The 23,720-nt window shown below is 34.5% G+C and overlaps 2 protein-coding genes across 5 annotated transcripts in view; one reads left to right on the top strand and one right to left on the bottom strand.

The window, feature by feature from the left end:
• Positions 1-4,728, top strand: part of ARHGEF38 (Rho guanine nucleotide exchange factor 38) — a 131,406-nt gene extending 126,678 nt beyond the window's left edge. For both annotated transcript variants that reach the window (XM_045056035.1, XM_003985118.5), the window contains one exon: positions 1,731-4,728. In XM_045056035.1, coding sequence (XP_044911970.1) covers positions 1,731-1,916 — 186 coding nt within the window. In that variant the 3' untranslated portion in view covers positions 1,917-4,728. The remainder of the gene's footprint in view (positions 1-1,730) is intronic.
• Positions 1-23,720, bottom strand: part of INTS12 (integrator complex subunit 12) — a 36,834-nt gene that overhangs the window by 2,046 nt on the left and 11,068 nt on the right. For 2 of the 3 annotated variants that reach the window (XM_011281806.3, XM_006930934.5), the window contains exons 3-7: positions 21,380-21,532; positions 19,442-19,629; positions 17,092-17,251; positions 12,258-12,404; positions 9,017-9,700 (exon numbers count right to left, since the gene is read on the bottom strand). In XM_011281806.3, coding sequence (XP_011280108.1) covers positions 9,116-9,700; positions 12,258-12,404; positions 17,092-17,251; positions 19,442-19,629; positions 21,380-21,532 — 1,233 coding nt within the window. In that variant the 3' untranslated portion in view covers positions 9,017-9,115. Of the gene's footprint in view, positions 1-9,016; positions 9,701-12,257; positions 12,405-17,091; positions 17,252-19,441; positions 19,630-21,379; positions 21,533-23,720 lie in introns of those variants that run through there. The other variant, XM_003985117.4, reaches the window with a different exon arrangement.

Below are 23,720 nucleotides of genomic sequence, written 5' to 3'. Positions count from 1 at the left end.
CTCATGCTGGAGTTGTTGAGATGATATAAAATCAATGATATCAAATCTTCATCAGAAGTTAAATAATCGTTCAACATCTACAAGAATAACTTATGCTGTTAACTATATAGTCCCCTCCCTACACTCCCCAGTCTCCTTTCCTGTTCAATGAAGTCATCTTATTTATCATTTTCTTTTAACATTGACTCTCAATTTTGAGAAAGTTAATCTGCTTGCCTTTCCCATATACTGTTTTCACATATTCCCTGTACTTTGAAATATGACATATCCACCCCTTTATCAACTTTGCCACCTACAGAAGGTTACCTCTTTCAAAAACTAGCTCACAATTAGTTAATATATCTCTCATGTGCGTAGGGTGTTTTTTGTTTGGTATGTGTGTATATTCTGTGGGGCACATTTTTCCCGAGCTGGGTTGTAAGTTCTCTGACAATATCTGGCACTTGATAGGCGCTTAATAAATTTTGATTGAATGAATAAATAAAATGTTAGTCAATTGCTTAATTTTATGATGTAAATAAACATTTCTGTTATCAATCTTACACTTTTAGTGGAAAAGGACTAAACATGTAGGGGCTTCTTATGCATCTAATAATTCTGAAGTATTCTTTTGTGGTTAGAGAAAAAAATATTTAATGATTATTTTTATAGAGAGAGAGAAAGTGGGGGAGGAGCAGAGAGAGATGGAATCCCAAGCAGGCTCTGCTCTGTCAGCACAGAGCCCAATGTGGGGCTTGAACCCATGAACCATGAGATCATGACCTGAACCAAAACCAAGAGTCGGACTTGCTTAACCGACTGAGCCACCCAGGTGCCCTAAGGTTAGAGAAAAATTCTTTTGACTGAAGCATGTTTTATTAATTTCTTCTAGGCCACTTAAAATTATTTAAAAATTATAAATTTAATGCATTGTCATTATAAAGGCTTAGAATATAAAGAAACAAGTAAAAATGAAAATCATCTCTAATTCTACCAAAGAAACTAACAGTTTTAGACTTATACAACTGATTTTATATCCTTTTTCTTTTCTTTTGGCTTACTGTTTCATCATAAAGCATTTGCTCCATGCTATTAGTCTCAGAAAACAGCATTTTTAATGACTAAATTTACTTACTGTAAAGGTCAAAAATTTCCTTAGTATAAAGGTACAGAATAGACTTAACTATTCTCCTCTTACTGAACATTCAGTGCTACTTCCATTTCCCTCACTTTCACCTTACAAATGGGGATTGCAGTAATATTATTATATAAAAATCTCTGCTAATGTCTCTATTTCTGTAGAAGAGATTCTTAGAGCAATTACTGAATAAAAAAAAAAAAGAATTAACATTAAAAAAAATCTTTTAGGGGCCCCTGCTTGGCTTAGTCAGTAGAGCATGTGACTCTTGATCTCAGGGTCATGAGTTCAAACCCCATGTTGGGTGTGGAGCCTACTTAAAAAAAAAAAATTTAAAAAAATAAAAAAAATAATCATTTAATAGAAGCTGGGAAATTGCCTTCAAGCATGGACAGTTTAGACTCCTCCCAAAAGAACAGTAAGAATGCCTATTGAACTATTCTCATCTGGGTCAAGGTTTAGCAAAGTAAATCCATCAGAAGGAATTGGGGAATGTGACTTTGAAAAAAGAAGAACAGCGTACTTTCTAAAAGCTTGGAAATCTTTGTAATGTTTCTCTAAATATTTCTAAATATTGGTTCTACTTCCAATAATGGCATTTCCTTCTGTCTAGATTTTCTATGCAGTTCATGCTTTTCAAGCACGAAGTGACCATGAACTCAGCCTTCAGGAGTACCAAAGAGTCCACATACTTAAATTTTGTGACCTAAGTGGCAATAAAGAGTGGTGGTTGGCTGAAGTTCAAGGGCAGAAAGGATATGTGCCAGCTAACTACCTTGGGAAGATGACTTATGCTTAAGAAAAGAAGCCCTTGACTTCTGTTTTCTGGCAGGTTATTGATGGACTACCTCATAAAACTTACAAAATGTTGGTCTAGAAATCAAGAAACCTCCATACTACATGAACTGATACCGTATCAAGTTTTAAGGAAGACTGCTTCCTAACAAGATTATTTCAAAATGTATTTTGAAGAATAAATGTTGAGGGAAACAAACAGAAACAGCAAAACAAACAGCTAAAGCTCCAACTACCAACTACTTAAAAATGGAGATCTTTGAAAAGATAAATGTATCCTTTATCAGCATGAAAGGCTGGATCTAAGGATAAGATTTTTTCAATGTATTGTATTATGTATTTTGCCTCAAATGTTTTTGTTTCTCTCATTCTCTTTTGTGTGTGTGTGCACATATACACTCACACACATGTAATTATATTCATTATATGGTTATGTATACTATGTGATATAGATTATACACTGTTATGCATAAACCAGGCGTATACTAAATATACATAATAGGAATTAACAGCCAGCTAGAAATCTTTGTTGTGGAACATCTCTTTACTGTAAGTTTTAAATGAAAAAAAACCCTGAATGACCTTATCTTACATTTACTGAATGCATACTAATGACAAAAATTGTTCTATAAGTTTCTTATGTGGTAACTTATTTTTTTTTTAACCTTTATTGATTTTTGAGACAGAGAGAGAGAGCATGAACGGGGGAGGTTCAGAGAGAGATGGAGACACAGAATCTGAAACAGGCTCCAGGCTCTGAGCTGTCAGCACAGAGCCCGACATGGGGCTTGAACTCACGGACTGTGAGATCATGACCTGAGCCGAAGTCGGACGCTGAACCGACTGAACCACCCAGGTGCCCCATGTGGTAACTTATTTGATACTCACAACATTATGAAGAAACTGTGGCCCACATGGATGAAGTAATTTAGCCCAGGTACACTGCTAGTAAGGGCTGGGACTCAAACCTAGGTCTGGTTCTGGGATCTACACTCCTAACCACTATGCTGTATCAACCCTCCAGGAGTATACATTTGCTGTCAGCAAAGCACTTAATGATGCACATAATGGACATTGATAAGGACCATTTTTCTCTCAGGTCATATTTAAGTATTGAGAAGTTTTTCAAAATCAAGGGCTAGGAGGATTTCCATGATATTAGTCTAGAGAAAATGACGTATCTACGTTTATTTTTTTTTGTTTTGTTTTGCTTAAACATTTTTTAAAGTATAATTGTTTAAAAACGATGCTACATGATCACTAATGTTACTTGAATGAGGAAATATTTTTGGATCGCTCAATCATTTGGATGATGAATGTGGAATGTGTGCTCCATGTTCTGAGCCAAGATGTAAATATTTTTAGTTGCCGATTGTACTTAGACAAAGAAGGCATTAAGGATAACATTTGCTGAAACACAATGTCCTGGGACACTGAACTTTCACTTGGGAATAGCTCAAAATTGTCCCGTAAGATTTCAGGATATTTTGTCAAGACATTTTATTGACTTGTTGATGCTCCTTTAGGACAGTAAAAAGATTTAAAGTTTGACTTAGTGGTTTCCTTTAAACACCAACATAAAGTGGACTTTCATTTCCCACATAGAATGTGCTAATAATGACATTAAAGATTTAATTGTTACTTTGAAAGATTTGATCTCTAGAACGTATACTGTAACATACATTACTGAAGAATACAAATAACAAAATGAACAGTGATTTTCAGAGGGCTGTTTTAAGTATGCATATGACATGTACAACCATAGAAATTAAGACATTTCCATGACAGAATAATTTACATTTCATAATATTGTACCTGAAATACTGAATCTAAAGATAGTTTTATAAGGTTCTAATGGTAAGTTGTTTTTGCATAACATTTTCTTGTTTTGAGTTTGGATACTAAAAGAAGATTCTCTTTTAGACATACAGAGACTTTTTATGTCTTTTAAATGGTGCTTTGTACCCAATGGTGAAAACATAATTCCAGTTTGCGTAGGGCAAAACAGAAGGAAATCCAAACTTGTGGTAACTATGAACATGCCCAACAGCCAAACTGGTGGGGAAACTATATCTAATGTATTTTTTATATATGATATTTATACTTTTAATATATAAAAGTATATATATGTTTAATATATAACTTAATATATATTAAATGCATGTATTTAAATTAGCTGTGACTTCAATACTCCCCTTAAAATGAAGATTGATAGAAACAGCTCATATTTGCTGTTTTGGCTGAAATAAGTCACTAGATGTATAGAAGCTTTGTCTGCTTGTGTGGTCCTAGGTTGGTGCCTCCTGTCTCACCTTTTTAGAAACCACACCACTAAAATCAGAGCTGCAGTTAGCTGCTGAGCAAGTGTAATGAAGCCATCTCCTGTAGTCCCTCACTATTGTAATGCACATACATTACTCTAAAACTATGTAGTTGCTATTTTAAAAATATACCTACATTTCATATGCCATTTAGGCTTTATTTTTTTAACGTTATACAATACCTTCATTTTCTTGATATGTTGTTAAGAATCAAGTAATTATAATTTTGAGGTCAGACATTATTTTGTTGAACATAGGGGAAATGAAACTCAGATAGTTATGATGTATGTAAGTCTTTAAGAAGTTTAAAAAGATAAAACTATTGGTGACATCATTATAATTAAGGCATGAAGAAACAATTATTTCTTTGTATTTTAAAATTTAAATGTCATTGTAAAATATAGAATTCTCTGAAATGGGTATTTTTACCAAGAATGAAGGAGAAATTTCTGTGGCTGTTTTCCTTTGTAAAACAAATAAACAAGTGTATGTAAACATTTTAGTATTTATTTTTAAATACAGATGTTCTAATATACATAATAATGTTCGGAATTATAAAAGATCCAGTAATACAAATTACCATGGGTACTTAAATCATGTGAAAAAGTCACAAAGCCACTATCCGAACATTCCTTGTACTTTAGAAAAATATTCTTTTGCTACTAGTATAAAACAATTCTATGAAGGTTGAGCTGTGCAGAAGAGATACAGCGCACATTGTTAATCATATAAATGCAGCACTGCATGAAATACTTTTAAGTGCTGATGTATTTCATATTTTGCCTGAAATATAATTTGGACCTTTAGAGATGGCTATTAACTGCCTGTCACTATTTGTGATGAATAGTTCAGATGATGTACAAAAATCAGTGTTTTTATTACTGAAATATGAAATTAAAAACTGCCCATAAGCTTCTTAGATTTTTGTCTACTGCAAAACACTCTCAAAGCCATGTGAACAGAGATAAAATCTTTATATTCTAAGATGGTGGGGAAACTACTGAAATCCTGTTTGTCCTAACTATGGCTTCTTAAGGTACTCAGTGTAGTGCCCAATACTGAATACATCTAGCCCTCACAAAATTCAAGCCAAATTAAGCCTATAAATTTACATTATAGTTGATGAAGAAGTAATTAAATTTCATTGACTGGAAGGACACTCAACTTTACATTCTCTGGGGAAATTCTACTATTTATAGAATGTTACTATTTTTAAAGGCTAATTTTTTGTTACTTCCTTCTATACACTAAATTATATAAAAACTTAGTCATTAAATTATCTGTTATCTACAAAATTATCCAATATAATGCATCTTCACACCAGGACCATTGGAATTCAACCTGCGTCTCTGAAGGCCAGCTACTTCTTTCCTGTTATTACACTCTTGATATAGGCAAGATTTGCTTCGGTTTTTCAGTAAAATAAGTCACCCGTTAGCATATAGCAGAATGAGTAGCTCTTGTTCAAAAATGTAGGGGATATATTCTTAGTCAAGTTTATCTTACAAGAAAACAATACTATGGTGTGCAAATGTATTTATGGCTTTCTCTAATTCTTTATATAATTTTTATGATTATTGTAATAATATATTTATTTTTATAAAATGATGTATTTCCTATACAACCTGTGATCATCACAGTATAATTAAATAATCTGTTACTAATAAACAGTACCATGACATCCTTGTTAGGTATCAGCATCAGAAACCTAACCTTAGAATGTTAGATGCCTTCCATTTTATCTCATTAATTATCATCTATATTTTATAGAGGAGGAAACCAAAGATTACACAGCTCATATATCGAGGACTGGGATTCTGACAAGGTCTTCTGACTTTAAGCCAGTGTTTGTTTAGTGGTTTTTTTTTGTTGTTGTTAAGTCACCAAAATCTAACAAAGCACAATGTGCATAAAGTGATATTGACCAAATTTCTACTAAAATATGATTTGAGCTTACAATCCTAAAAGCTTACTTTGGCTCACCTACTTATAGGTCTATTCATTCACTGGCATAATATTTATTGAGAATTACAGTGGGATGCTGTGCAATGGTGTGCTAATGGTGTGCAAATCAAACAAGATCTCTGTCCTCATCCAATTTAAAATCTAGTGGTGGTGGTGGGGAAACCTATGTGTAACAAAATAAATTAAATGATAAATACTATTAATATAAAGCTGGCGACTTTCATCACATGGTCAGTTAAAAAGCTTTGTAGCTCACTTAATGGTATGGAACTGATGAATGGATAAAGAAGATGTGGTTTATATATACAATGGAATATTACTTGGCAATGAGAAGGAATGAAATCATGCCATTTGTAGCAATGTGGATGGAACTGGAAGGTATGCTGAGTGAATTAAGTCAGAAAAGGACAGATATCATTTGTTTTCACTCATATGTGGATCTTGAGAAACTTAACAGAAGACCATGGGGGAAGGGAAGGGGGAAAAAATAGTAACAGAGAGGGAAGGAGGCAAACCACAAGAGACTCTTAAATATAGGGAACGAACTGAGGGTGGATGTGGGGAGGTGGGGGAGAGGGGAAAATGGGTGATGGGGATTGAGGAGAGCACTTGTTGGGATGAGCACTGGATGTTATATGTAAGCCAGCTGGACAAATTATATTTAAAAAAATAAATAAAAGCATGACCTTTGGAAAAAAAAATGGTATGGAAAAAAATCAAAGTCTAAGATCTACCTGAAGAAAACTTTAATATAAAAATACCTGTATGAAATATTAAACTGAATTATATACAGTACTAGATGTATGCATACTTACACGTATGTATAGATTCCAAATATATATTTATGCACATACAACCTATACAAAGAGCCATGCTCAATGAAAAATAACTTCCTAAAAAGGCTTCTAACATCCTCTCTGAAATACTACAGAAATTAAAAGTTGCGTCTCTTCTCAACTCTTTCCAGTACATGTGTTCTGGCTGTGATGGGATAAAATTTTCCCCTTCAAGTGCCAGTGTGCAAACTGTACCTTACGGCTTTAAGTTTTCATAGGTACTGCAGTCACACGAACTGTTAATTCGAGTTTAGCTTGTATCAGATCGTTTTGTCCAGTTTAGGTCAAACTAGCCCTGACCTATAAACAAATATGATGATTTTATGGGTTTTCCTTTTTTTTTTTTTTAGTCTTTTTGATCCTAATGGGGATTTGGGGCTCATGCCAAATTATGTTTAATCCACAGAAATCTGTTTCTCAAAACAGAAACATCTGTAGGCAGATTTTCAACATGTAAATAGATGTTTACTCCACATGTAAGTAATGGGATTATCTCAATCTTGGATTCTATTTTACTATGAATAATTTAGTGCCATTATTTAAGGGTCGTTTAAAATAGTAGCTTTCCTTTTATTGTCACAGAAATCTCGTATCAATATATTTTAGAAATTGTTAGAAAAAGCTAGAGATTAAGGGACTGGGTTTGAGATTAGAGGTTTTAAAGATTTAGTAGCACATATCAAAGTTGAAGAAATAAGGCTGCTCATAGTCTAATGAATGAAGGAAATTTTGGACTTCCAGTTTCTGGATGAAATGAGGTATTCATGAAGTATGAAATGGCTGTTGAATTTTCCTGTGAGTAATAAACTGTTTCTCTGGGCCAGAAAGCCTCATATCTTCTGTCAAAAACTAGATGTAAAACAACAGTAGGCTAATTTGTTAATTTACAAATAAGACTACTGCTCAGACTCCCCACATTTTGTGATTTAACAATGTACACACACATCAAAATAATTTCAAGATTTAATCTTGATATAGGAGCTTCTTTTATACAAAGGTAACTAAAATTGAAACGTTACAATACTTTTGGGCAATAGAAATAAAGCAGCCCTTTTCCTTTTCATGGTATAGGAAGAAACTACCAGCATGTAAGCAAATCAGGAATTATTTTGGAGTGGATATTTTGCTCAAGAATTCTCAGGTGTGTGTATAATCAGGGTAAATCAAAACTCAACATTTATTAGGTACTAACTATGTGCAGATGTTAGACTGGCAATGTGAGGAAAAGTGGGCAATGGGAGAAAAATATTGCATTAAAAGGGCATGGGAGGCCACAATCTACAGAAGAGATACATCCCTAAATAATTATATGAAGTGATAAAAAAGGTATAATACAGAAATATGAGAAATCAATTATGAAAAGTTAATTTTGAAAATGGGGAGATGAAATATTTGGGGTGAGAGGGAGAATCATGAAATGAGGCTGGGGACTAACAATGAATATCTGGAATATTGAGGGGAAAGTAGAAAACTTTATAATAAAGTGTCATTCCTGCCATCTTATAAGGCACCTAATTCAAAACCCTAATTCTTAGGGCTTTGCTAGAAGATGAACTATTCCTTTTTTAAAAAAAATCACATATACTACCAGTCTCTTGGGATTCTAGAAGTTGTCATCAAGAATTAATTACTTTGTGGTTTTTTTTTTTTTTAGTTCATTTATTTATTTATTGAGAGAGAGAGAGAGAGACAAAGAACGAGTGTGAACAGGGAAGGGCAGAAAGAGGGAGAGACAGAATCTCAAGCAGGCTCCATGTTGTGATGGGGCTTGAACTCATGAACTGTGAGATCATGACCCTAAGTTGAGATCAAGAGTCGGATGCTCAACTGACTGAGCCACCCAGGAACCCAAAGAATTAATCATGCTAGTCAGTGTTTTCACACACTATGGCAACTTAAAAATGGTAAACAGATTTAAAATAAAAAGATTTCCAAATTTTGTTAAATAACATTTAGCATTTTAAGGTAAGAAATAATAGAAATTTCATTGTGAAAATTTTTATTAAATTATAGTATATTACAGTTTATGTCCTAATAATAAGATTTTAGGGTAATGTCAAATAAAAACCTACTTGGCCAGATTACTTCTTGAGTTTCTTCTGGGCAGCTTTCTTCTTGACCATCTGTAATCGCTTCATGGCATTGAGCTGTGATTCTTGTGAAGTTGGACCTTTAAGGGATGCTAAGGGAGAGCTGCTTGATTCTGAAGTGGTTTTGCTAGTGGTATTTCCACTGGACCCTGATGTCCCACTATTTCCATTCCCACTGAGTTGGCTGGTGCTTCCTGGAACTAAACTACTCGGACTAGGAAGACCCACTTTGCTAACATTGTCACAACTAACAGAGCGACTAAGGCCAGTTTTGCCCAAAGTTAGAGGTGGAGGTGGTTTCAAGGGTACAGTGGGTGCAGTGTTGTTATTGGAACCTATTTTGGAACCTATTCCACCTTTAGATGATGTCGCCAGACCAGTCAAACCCACAGGCTTCTGGTTAGTTGATGAGGTAGCTGGTTTCCCACTATTGTTTTGGGTTGTTGAACTCAACTTTGCTGTTGATGGACCAGCAGAAGAAGTTTTAGCTGCAAAAGCTGCCCATCCAGTTAGGCCACTAGTTACTGAAGAAGAAACACTGGTACTAGAAGAATTTCCTGAAATAGCCGTGGATGTCTAAAAAACAAGATAAATATTGCTTTAGAGCCAAGTATAATTAATACATAATGTAATATTCTTAAATATATAACAAGTTTAATTTTGGACTTTTTATACAGAAGTAATGGTTTGGGAAATTTAAATCACACCACCAAATTAAGTTCTTACGAAACTGATCTGAAAAAAAAACCAAAAACCAAAAACCAAAAAACACAAACATTAAACTTATTCATAGCTAATGGATGCTACCACTTCCAAGGCAGAAATTCTGGGATGCCATATTCTTGTTCTAATGATTCTGAAAAAGAAACGTATGAAATTCCTTTTTGGGAATTGCTTTTAGATTCAGTTACAAGCTCTATCAGAAAAATCAGATTTAATGCTTTAACTTGTTTTTCACCTAAATAAAGTAATATCTAGCTCAGTAAAGCACCTTATTCTTTAGACTTTGTTCCAAATGGCTTGTGGATCATTTCAAAAACAGAATCCACTCTTAATGAATAAAAATGCTCATACCCAGGAAATTTAGACGATGTCTGAGATAAACAGATTTATTTGATAATTACTTATTGAGTAAATGTGTCAGATTCTGAATTCATTTTTTAAATAATTTTTTTAAGTTTATTTTTGTTTATTTTGAGAGAGAGTGAGCAAGTCGGGAAGGGACAGAGAGAGGAAATCAGAATCTTAAGCAGGTTCCTCGCTATCCATACAAGAGCCTGCCATGGGGCTCAAAGTCACAAACTGTAAGATCATGACGTGAGCCAAAGTCAAGAGTCAGACACTTAACCAACTGAGCCACCCAGGTGCCCTAGAATGTTTTTTTAAAAATGTTCCAATACCAATTTTGAGTAAATAGCTCCTGCATTGCAAAATACATACAGATTTGCAATGTTAGCTATTTGTAATTATACAGCTCTGGTGATATATTAAAAAGGTTTCATAACTTTATTTCCACAATTTGTTCAGGTTTCCATTGAAACTATCACATAAGAAGAGATTCCTGCTCTGTATAAAGAATTTTATTAACTGCCTCAAGAGCTGCACAGTGACAATTTAGGCAGGTCTGACTCACTCCCAGATGAATTTCTTAAAGATTTAACACCTTAGTTTCTCTAATTAACTTCACTGGCCAGTCAAAAGCTAACAGTGATACCAGCGTCACTATATAAACAAATATTGCTCTCACACGAGGACAAATTTGTTTCACCTTCACACTGGGCAAAAATGTACTTTGTTCAAATTAATTATAAACTGAACTTCTCACCAGTATGCTCTCTACCTTTATATTCTTAAGAAGAGTCACAAAAGTGTTAAATTCATTACAGGTAAAAGATTAAGTCTTACAAACACTAATTTACTTATCAATATGGTAATTACCATGCCTAAAATATATGCTGTTATACTTTAAACCTGAACTCTGGGAGAGTTGGTAAAAAACATTTTTACTTCTTACAAGGTAGCCTTCAATACCATCTGCATGTGGACATTTTTAACCCATGTGAAAAGTAATCAGAATAGAGTGCTGAGATATTTATAAGAGGAAAAGCCCAGATTTTTGTTCACGTTCTCTGAAAAACAATAGGATTTTTTCACATTATACATTACACAGTAACTTTCTCGTAAGATTATCCAGAGAAGATAAACCACACATAAATTACAAATTCCTAGAGGAATGCACACAGGTAATGAGAAAAAGTTAGTAAAGAAAGCAAAAGGACACAAGTGTGGTAAACTTAATTTTCAGTTATGAAAAAATCTAATTTTTTCCTTTTCTATTAAACACAAAACTGTTTGCCATATGGCTAAATGATCTTTCAACAAACATCACAAAAGAAAACCCATCTGAAGTAATTAAAAAGACCAACACTTATGAAGTACAAACAGAAAGCAAGTTCTGTGTTCATAGCATTTTAGTTTAATGGCTTGCTGTTACTGGTATTGCTTTTCCACAGAATGACAGATGGCTTATAATACTATCAGGACAAGCAAAAGTAAAAACAACACCAATAATCCAGACCAAGTAATTTCTTAGTCTTTCAGTAAAGAAAATAAATTTCTCAACTATTCCTCAATTTTTACTGTAAGTAAAAACTACCCATTATCTTAGTTAGAAAGCCATTTGCTTTTTAATATGTGAATGGAACCATTTTTTTTCCATAGTAAAAAATGTATTAACTTTTATCATAAAAATACCAAAACCTTTAAATCAGAATCAACATGACAGCAAAGGCCTTAACTTATTTGCCATAAAACGGTTTCATGTTGGATTTTTTTTTCAACTGTTTATTTATTTCTAAGAGAGAGAGAGAGAGAGAGAGAGAGAGAGAGAGAGAGAGAGAGAGTGAGCAGGGGAAGGGCAGAGGGAGAGGGAGACACAGAATCTGAAGGAGCGCCAGGCTCTGAGCTGTCAGCACAGAGCCTGATGCGGGGCTCGAACCCATAAACCCTGAGATCATATCTGAGCCGAAGACAGATGCTCAGCCAACTGAGCCACCCAGGCGTCCCTCAAGTAAGTATTTTTTAGTCAATTAAATTAAAATCCAATCTTAGAAAAAAATAGAATGTACTGTACCTTGACCTCTGTTCTCTTAAATGCTAGAAAAGTTGTCTCTTGTTTGAGTTTAGTTTCTGGTTTCTTAACCAATGGATCTTTGACAGCTGGAGCTACAGAAACAACTGTGGGGGCTGGTTTCTGGGGTGGTTTCTGAGTTTTTTGAGCCTGTAAAAAATCGGTGGATTAAATTAGATACAAAATATTAACTGAATGCACACACACACACAAAAAGACTAAAAATCTGTCACAGGACTCCTCACTGAATGGAAGTATAGTTGAACATTTACAAAATATTGTGGTGACACTGAAAATACAGATTCTTGGACAAATTATTTTTTATCATCATCCTATGAATGGTTTTATATATTTTATTCATTTCTAAACAGTAAAGATAATATTAAGCCTTAGAAATCATGCAGATGAGGGCTGATTAAATACCATTTTAACAAGGCAAAACAAATTGTTTCTTTAAAAAAAGAAAATCACAAACTATTTGTAACCAGTTAGCTTCACTTGTAATGAAGGGTATTTATCTATTATAGTTGGTCAATAAGACTTAGAAGAGTGTTTTTCTTGGTATTCAGATACATGTCTCTAAGTAACTGAGGGTGAGTTGAAAGGTACTTTGGATCAATTATGCAGTTTTAAATACAGAAAATACAGAATGTGGATAAAGAACTATTGTTGATAAATAAGTATCTTTCTGAAGTTTTTCCACACTGCAGAACTAAGCATATTAAACTCTTTGAGAAAGTTCACAAATACAACTTTCTATGTTATCAAAGATGAATCTATACTCCCCATTCCTTTATAAGCATTTTTGGTTTTTATTTTGACCAATAATTGATTTTTTCCTTTTTTTTTGTAACTTGGTATTTTATTACATTCTCTTCCAAATAAAGTGGGTTATGAAGATGATTTATGTTATGTAAGAGTCTAGTACAGTGTCTGGCACATGTTGACTGCTGACAGTCATAGTTAATTAGACAACTGAATCTGGAAGAACCCATGCATCCTGGATGGGGAAAGATGCTCCGAGCCAGCCCATTGTCTTTGACAATCCTAAGAAGATCATGTGGGACTATATCAGGAAATTTATAAATAGTCCGTTCCCATTTCTGGAAATTGGAATGCAGCCTGTTTTGTCTGGGCATTCTTGTGTAATCTTCTCGTGTTATGGTTTACTTTACCATATGATTTTGATCCTTAAGTTTCAATTCATCCCATTTTTTAATATTACATGCTTTCCATAATGAAAGTGTACCTACTTTCAAACATCACTTATAAAGCAACATTCAGATCAAGAGTATTATTAAGGATGCTAGAAGACTACCTGTGGTAAAATATCTCAACTAGCAGTAAAGAAGGGCCATATTATCCTCTATTACAAAACCATGTTATGAGAATGCAGCCCTCAGAGTAAATAAAAAATACATGGTTCCATAACCATGGCTTTCATGCTTACATTTCCTTCAACCCACATCTTCCAGAGGTCAAACTCTGAAGACTGACCTAACTTGTATGCATTAGCAGATGAAGATTCATTATAATGCGGCCAAGAAAAGGCCTCTACATAGAAGATCATGTTTGGATCTTCTGGTTCCTCTATATCACCTAGCCATCTTAGAAGTTGAGTAAGAAACACCCAAAGCCCTTGGTTCTTTGATGGTAAATACTAGTTTTGGGAACTAGGATATTATCACTGACTTGGTGCTGCTCAACAAGGTACTATAATTTTTCATTGGGTGACTGCTTCACACATTGCAGAATGTATGAAATTCCCCACCCAGGACAATAATTGCCAGTATGGCAGCAATCAAAAATACCATGTATTGCTAAATGCTGCTGAGTAGGTGTGTTACTACCCTAGATTGAAAACCAACTCAGCAAGTCATATGAATCTCCAACATAGCACTGGGGCAAAACCCATTACGTGGTAAAGAGAACATTATAGAACTGAAGAACGATCTTGGAGCCTGCCACACACTATCACAACATTCTTAACTAGGTCTTCCTATAATAATGTGTACTGTGGAACCTGCCCTAGTTGGAGAAATTAGTGTGAGGAGAATGGGGATATAAGATGCTATTTATAGTATCTCTAAAATTCCTTGGAGCAATAACCAATGCACGTATCGGAACCTCACTGAAAGCAATTATAGTTAGAATGACTAGGTGTAGCACCCACACTATTTCCAAATTCCTTTCTCTCATTATTTTGTGTTTATTGGATCCTGATCTTTAGGCTCACTTCAGATCATGGCTTTTGGTATTTCTCCAAGTCTATTCTTAGTGAATTCTAATCATGTTTTAACATTAGTTATGGCTCTCCATTCAGTACTTTAACCGTTGGACATATGGACTAAACTTACTATTTCTGGTACTAACCCACATTTCCTCCATTTTACATACCTTAAACTGAGAACAACAGAATGTAGCACATGTCTAGTCCTGAGCTCTGCTCTGGTGCTATGCCAATGAATGAGACATGGTCTTACTGATCAAATTGATTACACATTTAATTTGTAAAGCAGATAAAGAACAAAGGATACCTGAGATGAAGAAAAGCGGAGAATAGAACAGGAAAGCTCACCACATAATCAGGGAATGATACATTTAGTCTGGCATGGCCAGAGTGTACGGGTGTATACGGTGAAGTGGTGGGAGAAAGGAATACAAAGACAGACTTGGGTCAAAGAGAGAAGGTCCGTAAATTCCCCCTAATGTGTATAATCTCATTATATAAGTAATTGAGAGCCATTGGGCATATTTAAGTAGATAAAATTAGATAAGTACTTTAGAAGAATAATTCTAATTGTTTTAACTGAAGTGAATAAAGTGGATTGAAAGGAAGCGAGGAACCTCCTTAAGAGGCTAAAGCAACAGACAAGAAGTGAGGGATTTGTGGAACAAGGTAATAATGGGCAAAATGAACAGAGTCAAGAAATGGATAAGAGGAAGAACCAGCAAATTTGGTGAACAAAGTAATATGGAATTAAGAGGGGCATCAAGGATAATGTTTTCTCATTCAGGCAACTGGGGGAAAAACTGAGTGGAGAAGAAAATTTCAATTTTAAAGATGTTAAACTTAAAGTTACTGTAGGATATCGGGTCAGCTGCCGAAATGCATTCCAGAAACAGGGTCAGAACCATAAACATACATTTGGTGCAAACTAAGTCATATAAAATGGAGGAGAAAATACTTTGAGAGTAGTGTTTACTTACTTGAGACTTTACAATAAAATAACAGTAAAAAAAAAAAAAAAACCTTTGAAAGTATACTAAAGAAAGACATTATGGTCACAAATTATTTATTTTTACTATTATCAATTCTTAGTGACTACTTCTGTCAGTGCCCTGGAATGCACTATATTGCTCACCCATAATCATTTGGTTGAGGTCCTGGAAGACTAGTTTAAACAATAAACTAAATAAAAATCAGACTAAGAAAAATTATACCTTGTCACAGAAAATCCCTGTTACAAACTGAAAGTATAACATACTAGTGAAATTAATAGGAAATAACATTTCATATTATATATATATTTAATGTTTATTTTTTGAGACAGAGAAAAAGGCAGAGCTGAGTGGTGAGGGTCAGAGAGAGGGAGACACAGAATCTGAAGCAGGCTCCAGGCTCCAAGCTGTGAGCACAGAGCCTGACGCAGGATTTGAACCCACAAACTGTGAGATCACGACCTGAGCAGAAGTCAGACACTCAACCGACTGAACCACCCAGGTGCTCCAAACATTTCCTATTTCTGATTTAACTGACTGAAAAGTAAAATAGGTATCCTGAATTTTTACTTTTAACTAAATATTCCTAACTTTAAAAAAGATACATTTGACCAGAAAAGTCTATGTAGAAATTTATTTGGTTAACAGACATGAAAATTCTTCTATCAAGAATCCCTACTCTAAGGGAAGGAAGAAGAGGAGAAGCAAATAAGTCACTGGATTTCTTTAAAGGAAAATGAAGTTCACTTATCTATTTTTTTTTCAACGTTTTTTATTTATTTTTGGGACAGAGAGAGACAGAGCATGAACAGGGGAGGGGCAGAGAGAGAGGGAGACACAGAATCGGAAACAGGCTCCAGGCTCTGAGCCATCAGCCCAGAGCCCGATGCGGGGCTCGAACCCACGGACCGTGAGATCGTGACCTGGCTGTAACCGACTGCGCCACCTAGGCGCCCCCACTTATCTATTTTTTAAATGAATAAAAGTTACAATGCTATCCAATATAACAAACGGAAACGCATTTCAGTATGATGTTAAAGGCAGTTATGTTAGTGAGCAGTAGAAAGAGAAAGTACATTGGGAAAATGAGATAAATGGTCACTCAAAGACAATGAGAAGGAAAAGACAGAAGAATAGAGTAACACACATGGAAAGACACAGATGCATATACAAATAATGTCTCTGTAAACAGCTTGTGAGTTTGATGGTTTCAGCCACTCAGGAACAGACATTTTCAAAATGTCCTTACCAGACTCACCAAAGACCAGGGCTTTATATTTCACCATTTCCCACACTGGTTTGTAGTATTTCTAAATGTTTGTAAATACACTGACATACTAGTAACAAACATTAATATTTTGTGAGTCTCTAATTTTGTTTATATATAATAGAATAAGCTAAAAGCTGAACAGAGAAAAATGGATATAACATGATCTAAGAGTTTAGGCATAGATACATAAATCATACATATACACTTTACATACAAACACTTAAATAATCAGTATTTGTAATTTTTTTTCAACTAACTTAAAGGTTCAAATGTTTATTTTGAAAGCAATTATCAGCAAAAAAAATGACAGAGACCATTTAAAATAGAGAAAAAAAAGATTCTTACCATTCTTTTCATTTGTCTGGTACATCGGGCACAATACCACACAAGGCGAGGGTCATTCACTTCCTTGTCTGTCACCTGAGGCTTATGGCAGTCTTGGTGGTAGAGATTATGGCACTCCTGACATTCTACTAATTGATTTCCAGATGCCACCGTCATTTGCCTAAGAAAATAACCATTAAACACTGCACTTATTTGAATGCAACAATTTGAAGCCATTTTAGGGTTGATTTTATAAATATGACATATTAAAGAAAGTGAACACCAAACAAGAAAATAATAAGCTCTAGGGGCGCCTGGGTGGCACAGTCGGTTAAGTGTCCGACTTCAGCCAGGTCACGATCTCGCGGTCCATGAGTTCGAGCCCCGCATCAGGCTCTGGGCTGATGGCTCGGAGCCTGGAGCCTGTTTCCGATTCTGTGTCTCCCTCTCTCTCTGCTCCTCCCCCGTTCATGCTCTGTCTCTCTCTGTCCCAAAAATAAAAACAAAAAAAAAACCAAAAAAAAAAAAACAAAAAAAAAAAACTGTTGAAAATAATAAGCTCTAACATGTAGCCTGCACATGTTAGAGTTTTTAAAGCTTCTGCTCAACTATGAATACAAGGTGCCTCAGTAACTGAATTTGGCTATATTCTCTTTGCCATTTCACATTGTAATTTTTTTTTTTTCCCAGAAAGTAGACTTTGGCTAGTTGTCCAACAGTCTCATAATATTTTCTCTATACTTCTATTATATTCCTTTATATTTGTTACCTACATGCTGTTCTTTCTTCTTCATTAACATACAAGTTCATTAAAAATAAGTTGTCTATATATTTAAATTGATTTATATATAAAGGTGGAAATAGGACCCAATTATCTACAGTGTTTAGCATATTGCTGTGCAAATATGGGTGTTCAATAAATACATGTATTATCAGCTGAATAGGATGTGTATCAATAAAATATAAATTCTAGGGCGCCTGGGTGGCTGACTCTTGATTTCGGTTCAAGTCATGTTCTTGTGGTTTGTCATATCAAGTCCTGTGTCAGGGTCTGTGCTGACAGTGTGGAGCCTGCTTGGAATTCTCTCTCACCTTCTCTCTGTCCCTCCCCCACTCTCTCTCTCAAAATAAATAAATACTTATATTTATACATATACATATACATATACATATATATATATATGAATTCCAACAGCTCAAAAAGCAATCACCACAGACTTAGACTGTCGTAAGAACTCTCCAAATGGAAGGTTACAGTTACTAGTTCTCTTTCCATTATTACTATACCATTTATTTCTTATTTAAAAGTGATAAACTTTATGGTGGATGAAGGTTTAAATAAATATATGTGAAAACAATGAAGCTGTAACAAATGTTTCTATTCAGAAATACATTAACTCATTCTCTACAAGGCTCACAAAAACTTATTTACTCAGTTCCAATGCACCAGAATCTAACATTTTCATGAAGAAAACAGCAACAAAGATGGTAATCTTTTCTGTTGTGCTAGGCAGTAAAAACCATTAACAATTAAAAATATAGCCCTTTGCCTGGGGCGCCTGGGTGGCTCAGTCGGTTGTGCGTCCGACTTCGGCTCAGGTCACCATCTCACTGTCCGTGGGTTCAGCCCCGCGTCAGGCTCTGTGCTGACGGCTCAGAGCCTGGAGCCTGTTTCAGATTCTGTGTCTCCCTCTCTCTGACCCTCCCCCATTCATGTTCTGTCTCTCTCTGTCTCAAAAATAAATAAACGTTAAAAAATATAAAAAAATAAAAAAATAAAAATATAGCCCTTTGCAACAAGGAGTTTCAAATTCAGTTATTATATTTCTACAGTGCATCTTCTAATAAGCAAAATTATTCATGTTTTTATAATTATGTATCCATGTTTTAAAACAACACTCAGAATAATCTACGTGATTCATTTACTTCTTTTCCATTATTTCTAGGAAATGATTTTATGGTGTTTAGAAAATGATGTATAACAGCCTATTTTATAAGTACTATCAACAATTCAGAAGGAAAAATAAAGCAACACAGACTTCTTAAAAAGAACAGAAATAATTGACTCTGCTAAATACTCTTCATCACTAAAGAATAACACAATAATTGGTTTCCCTCTAGAACCCAAGAATGCAGAAAATGCTGCGATGACATAATAGATTAAAGATGCCACAGTAAGAAAGATAAAATATTTAATAGTTTTCAAGATGTTAAATTGTTATATGGGGCAGTTCACAGAGAATAATTTACTCATCTATCTACTACCCACCACCAAATAATAAAAACAAAAGAAAAACACCCAACAATTGGTCTGATTTTTTTTTCTTTTTGTTTGTTCTTCATGAAAACAAAAGAACCTGTGAAAACTTACCTACAAACAACACAGGCCAATCCCATCTCCATGGCAAAATCATCAGCACTGGTCTCCTCAAAACTGGAAAGGTCAGCCATAGCTAAATCCTTGCTAGTTTGGACAGTAATAGGAGAGGACCGTGTCTCTGGTTTCTCCAATCTAGGTTTCTTTGGAATATCAACTCCTTCAGTGATGTCTGATTTCATCTATAAAAAGCACCCAATTAGTAAGTAACATGTTAGAATAAACTTTAAATCACTGAAATGGATAAGATAGACACTGCACAATGACCAAGTCCACTTGATAAATATTTTGACATAGATAGTTAGGGGCAGATATAAACACTAAAGATCTGTAGAAGACTTATAATAAATTCATCATCAATACATTAAAAGAAACCAGCAAGGTAGAAATAAAAATCAGAACATTTTAGCATGTAACTGTATTTGTCTTTTTATTCTTTTACCCATTAAAGAATTTTGGAAGCTCAATGGGTTTACTTATATGCCCTGAGAAGCCACAGCACTAACAAGGCTATTTTTAAGGGTACTTTTTATTTTAAATATTTTAAATTATAAACTACCAATATTTAAAACATATTGAAAAGAAGTAAATAGCAAACTATCTACCAGTTATCCAGATATTGCCATATTTACTTCAAAGCAAATTCTGGCTCCTCTCTTTAAGATATAAATGTTATAGATGTATCTGTCAGATTGGCAACAATTAAAAAGTCTGGGAAGACATGGAGAATTTGCAATTCTTATTCGTGAGAATATAAATTTAGTACATGCACTTTGGATAGTAATTGGCAATGTCTAGTAATGTTGAAGAGGTGCCTATCCTATTACATCCATTTACGGCTATGCATCCTATAGAAACTATCACCATGTGCACAAAGAATTTATCTTTAAAGCAGCTCACTGAAGTTCCATTGTACTAGAAAAAAAAGAGAAATAAACTAACTCCTCATCAGTAGGGAAATGGATAAACTGATTTACTTACTGAATAAATGTTACATGGTAGCTGAAAGAAATAGATCTTCATGTATCAACACAGATGAATTTCAAAAGCACATTTCTGAGTGATGAAAAAGTTGCCAAAAGATATACATGTACAGTATGATACCATTTATATAAATTTAAAAGCACAGAAAACAATATAGTGTACGAATAGCCAATATTTATCACAAGTATGAAAACATTTGGGACTAATATACTCCACTTTAAGGGCAGGGATTACTAAAGATTTTTTTAATGTATTTTTTACGAAGTGCTAAAATCTCAATAATTGACTATGTGCAAAAATCATTCAAAATAGGTAATCCAAGACTTATTTGCAGCTCTGTTAAGGTACACATCATCTTGTAACAAATTTCACATTTAGTCACTTATTCCTTCCTATCTTTTCTTCTCAGCAACTGTTCCATTTAGAATATTTACTATTTAAGTTATGGATTAAAGTTTATACTTGAAATTAGCATATCGCCTAGGGCTCAACTGCGTGTTGCCAATGACTTCAATAAATGGTTAAAAAAAAAAGTTTCTGGGGCGCCTGGGTGGCGCAGTCGGTTAAGCGTCCGACTTCAGCCAGGTCACGATCTCGCGGTCCGTGAGTTCGAGCCCCGCGTCAGGCTCTGGGCTGATGGCTCGGAGCCTAGAGCCTGTTTCCGATTCTGTGTCTCCCTCTCTCTCTGCCCCTCCCCTGTTCATGCTCTGTCTCTCTCTGTCCCAAAAATAAATAAACGTTGAAAAAAAAAAAAATTAAAAAAAAAAAAAGTTTCTAAGTTTTACTTATTTTTCAAAAAATCGACATCTATAATTATCCAAATATGTTTACTGGGTAATTATTGTGTACTTTTACCTACTATTATATAAAAGAAGTGAACACCAAAGAATTGTTCCTGCCTATAAGCACAATTGATTTCCTTTTTTAAAAACTAGATTAAATTCTTACTTTATCAGCTGGTCTCTTTTCAGCTTCCTTCTTTACTTTTTCAGTTGTGAGGACTTTGCCATTATTATTGCCAGAAGGAAGACTGGAGGATGTTTTGGGCTCTTGCTTAACAGAAATAGCTTTTGCACTTGAAATTTTGGGTGGCTCCACATCCTAAGAGATGAAATAAAAAGATACCTATAATCAACTGTTCTAACCAATTGCAGAAAGTAGACCACAAATGTAAACGATTTGCAGTTAAAAATTATCATGTTTGGCCAATGTAACATCCATTTCTTTAAACAGATTTATTGAGAAATAATTGATATACAAACTGCATCTATTAAAGTATAAAATTTGCTACGTTTCATGTGAAATCAGCACTATAATCAACATAATAAACATATCCATCATCCCCCAAAGTTTCCTTGTGGCCCACTATAATTATTCTTATAGGCATACATCCTAGAGAAACTATGTCCCCCCATCCTCAGGCAACCATGCTTTCTGGAACTACAAATTAATTTCCATTTCCTAGAAATTTATATGAACAGACTCATACAGTGTGTACTCCTTTTTCTGGCTTCTTTCACTCAGTCTACTTATTTTGATATTGATTCATATTGTGCAGTATATCAATAGTTCATTCCTTATATATTGCTGAGTAATATTCTACTGAATGGATATACCACTTGTTTATCCATTTATCCATTGGTGGATACTTGTTTATAGTTTGGGGCTATTACAAATAACATTATTATGACCATTCATGTACAAATCTTTGTATGGACATTTACTTCCATTTCTCCACAACTAATGTCTAGGAGTGAAATGGCTGGATTATATGAGGTGTATGTTTAACTTTTTAAAAAACTGCCAAACCATTTTCCAAAGTGTTATGCCATTTTCCATTTCCACCAGTTGTATATGAGAGTCTTAGTTCCTTCACATCCTCATCAACACATCCTCTTTTTAGACATTCTAATAGGTATATAGTAGTATATTACTGTGGATTCAATTTCCATTTACCTAATGTCTAATGATGTTGAATCGTTTTTCAAGTGCTTGTCTACCATACGTTATTTTGTTTGGAAGTTTTTATTAAAATGTTTTGTCCTTTTTAAAAAATGGAGTTGTTTGTTTTATTAATGACTCTAAAAAATTCTCTATAGGTTCTGGATACAAGTCCTTCATCAGACACATAATTTACAAATATTTTCACCCAGTCTCTGGCTTGTCTTTTTTTTTATTTAAAAAAATTTTTTTTTCTTTTTAACATTTGATTAGTTTTTGAGAGAGAGAGAGAGACAGAGTACGAGCAGGGGAGGGGCAGACAGGGAGACAGAATCCACGAAGCAGGCTGCAGGCTATGAGCTGTCAGCACAGAGCCTGATGTGGGACTTGAACACATGAAACACGAGATCATAACCTGAGCCGAAGTCGGATGCTTAATGGACTGAGCTACCCAGGCACCCCTGGCTTGTCTTCTTATTCTGTTTTATGCTTCCAATCCTTGTTCTTATATTACCACTTTGCAGATATTTATACTTGGCTATGTATTACTAATAGATAGTATAAAAAGTTTATGTATAAGATACCTCTTGGAATCGCCCTTCAAAAAAGGAGGGCATTTCCTACCATTCTAAATAAAACTAGCACATCTGAGTGCAGTCTACTTTTTTGAGACAGCAGATAAATGTAGAAAAATACAAATAGGAACGATATACATTAGATTCAGAACAGCAGTAACCTCCAAGGAGGAAGAAATGGGGAAGGGATAAAGAATGGGGCTTTCGATTTCTTGGTAGTTGCACTTGATTTATTGTGCTGTCTGGAGGAGGTGTTGGCAAACTGAGGCCTGGAGGCCAAATCTGGCCTATTGCCTGTTTTTTATAAATAACGTTACATTAGAACACAGCAATACTCATTCATTTTATGTATTATCTGTGGCACTTGCATGCGACCATGGCAGAATTAGATTGTTGTGCCAGAGACCATGTGGCCCACAAAGCCTAAAATATTTACTATTTGATACTTTACAGAAAGTTTGGTGACCATTCATGTAGACTTAGGAAAGTGATGGAAAAAATGTTAGTAATGCAGATTAATTTAAAAGTGTAACATAAAAAACAAAAAACATAATCTTGTAGCATTTGAAAACTATTATCTAATTCAGCAAAAAAGTTACAAGTCATTGGCGGAGGAGTTAAGTTCTAAGTTTTTTGTTTTTTTTTTTTTGTTTTTTTTAAAGTTTATTTTGAGAGAGGTTAGGAGCAAGAGGGGGAGGGGCAGAGAGAGGGAGAAAGAAAACCCCAACATGGGGCTAGAACTGAGGAACAAGGAGATCAAGACCTGGGCTGAA

Source organism: Felis catus, chromosome B1 (genome assembly GCF_018350175.1).
Source record: "Felis catus isolate Fca126 chromosome B1, F.catus_Fca126_mat1.0, whole genome shotgun sequence".
NCBI classification, from domain to species: domain Eukaryota; kingdom Metazoa; phylum Chordata; class Mammalia; order Carnivora; family Felidae; genus Felis; species Felis catus.
Note: the sequence above shows the minus strand (reverse complement) of the source record. Positions and strands in the feature narration are given on the sequence as shown.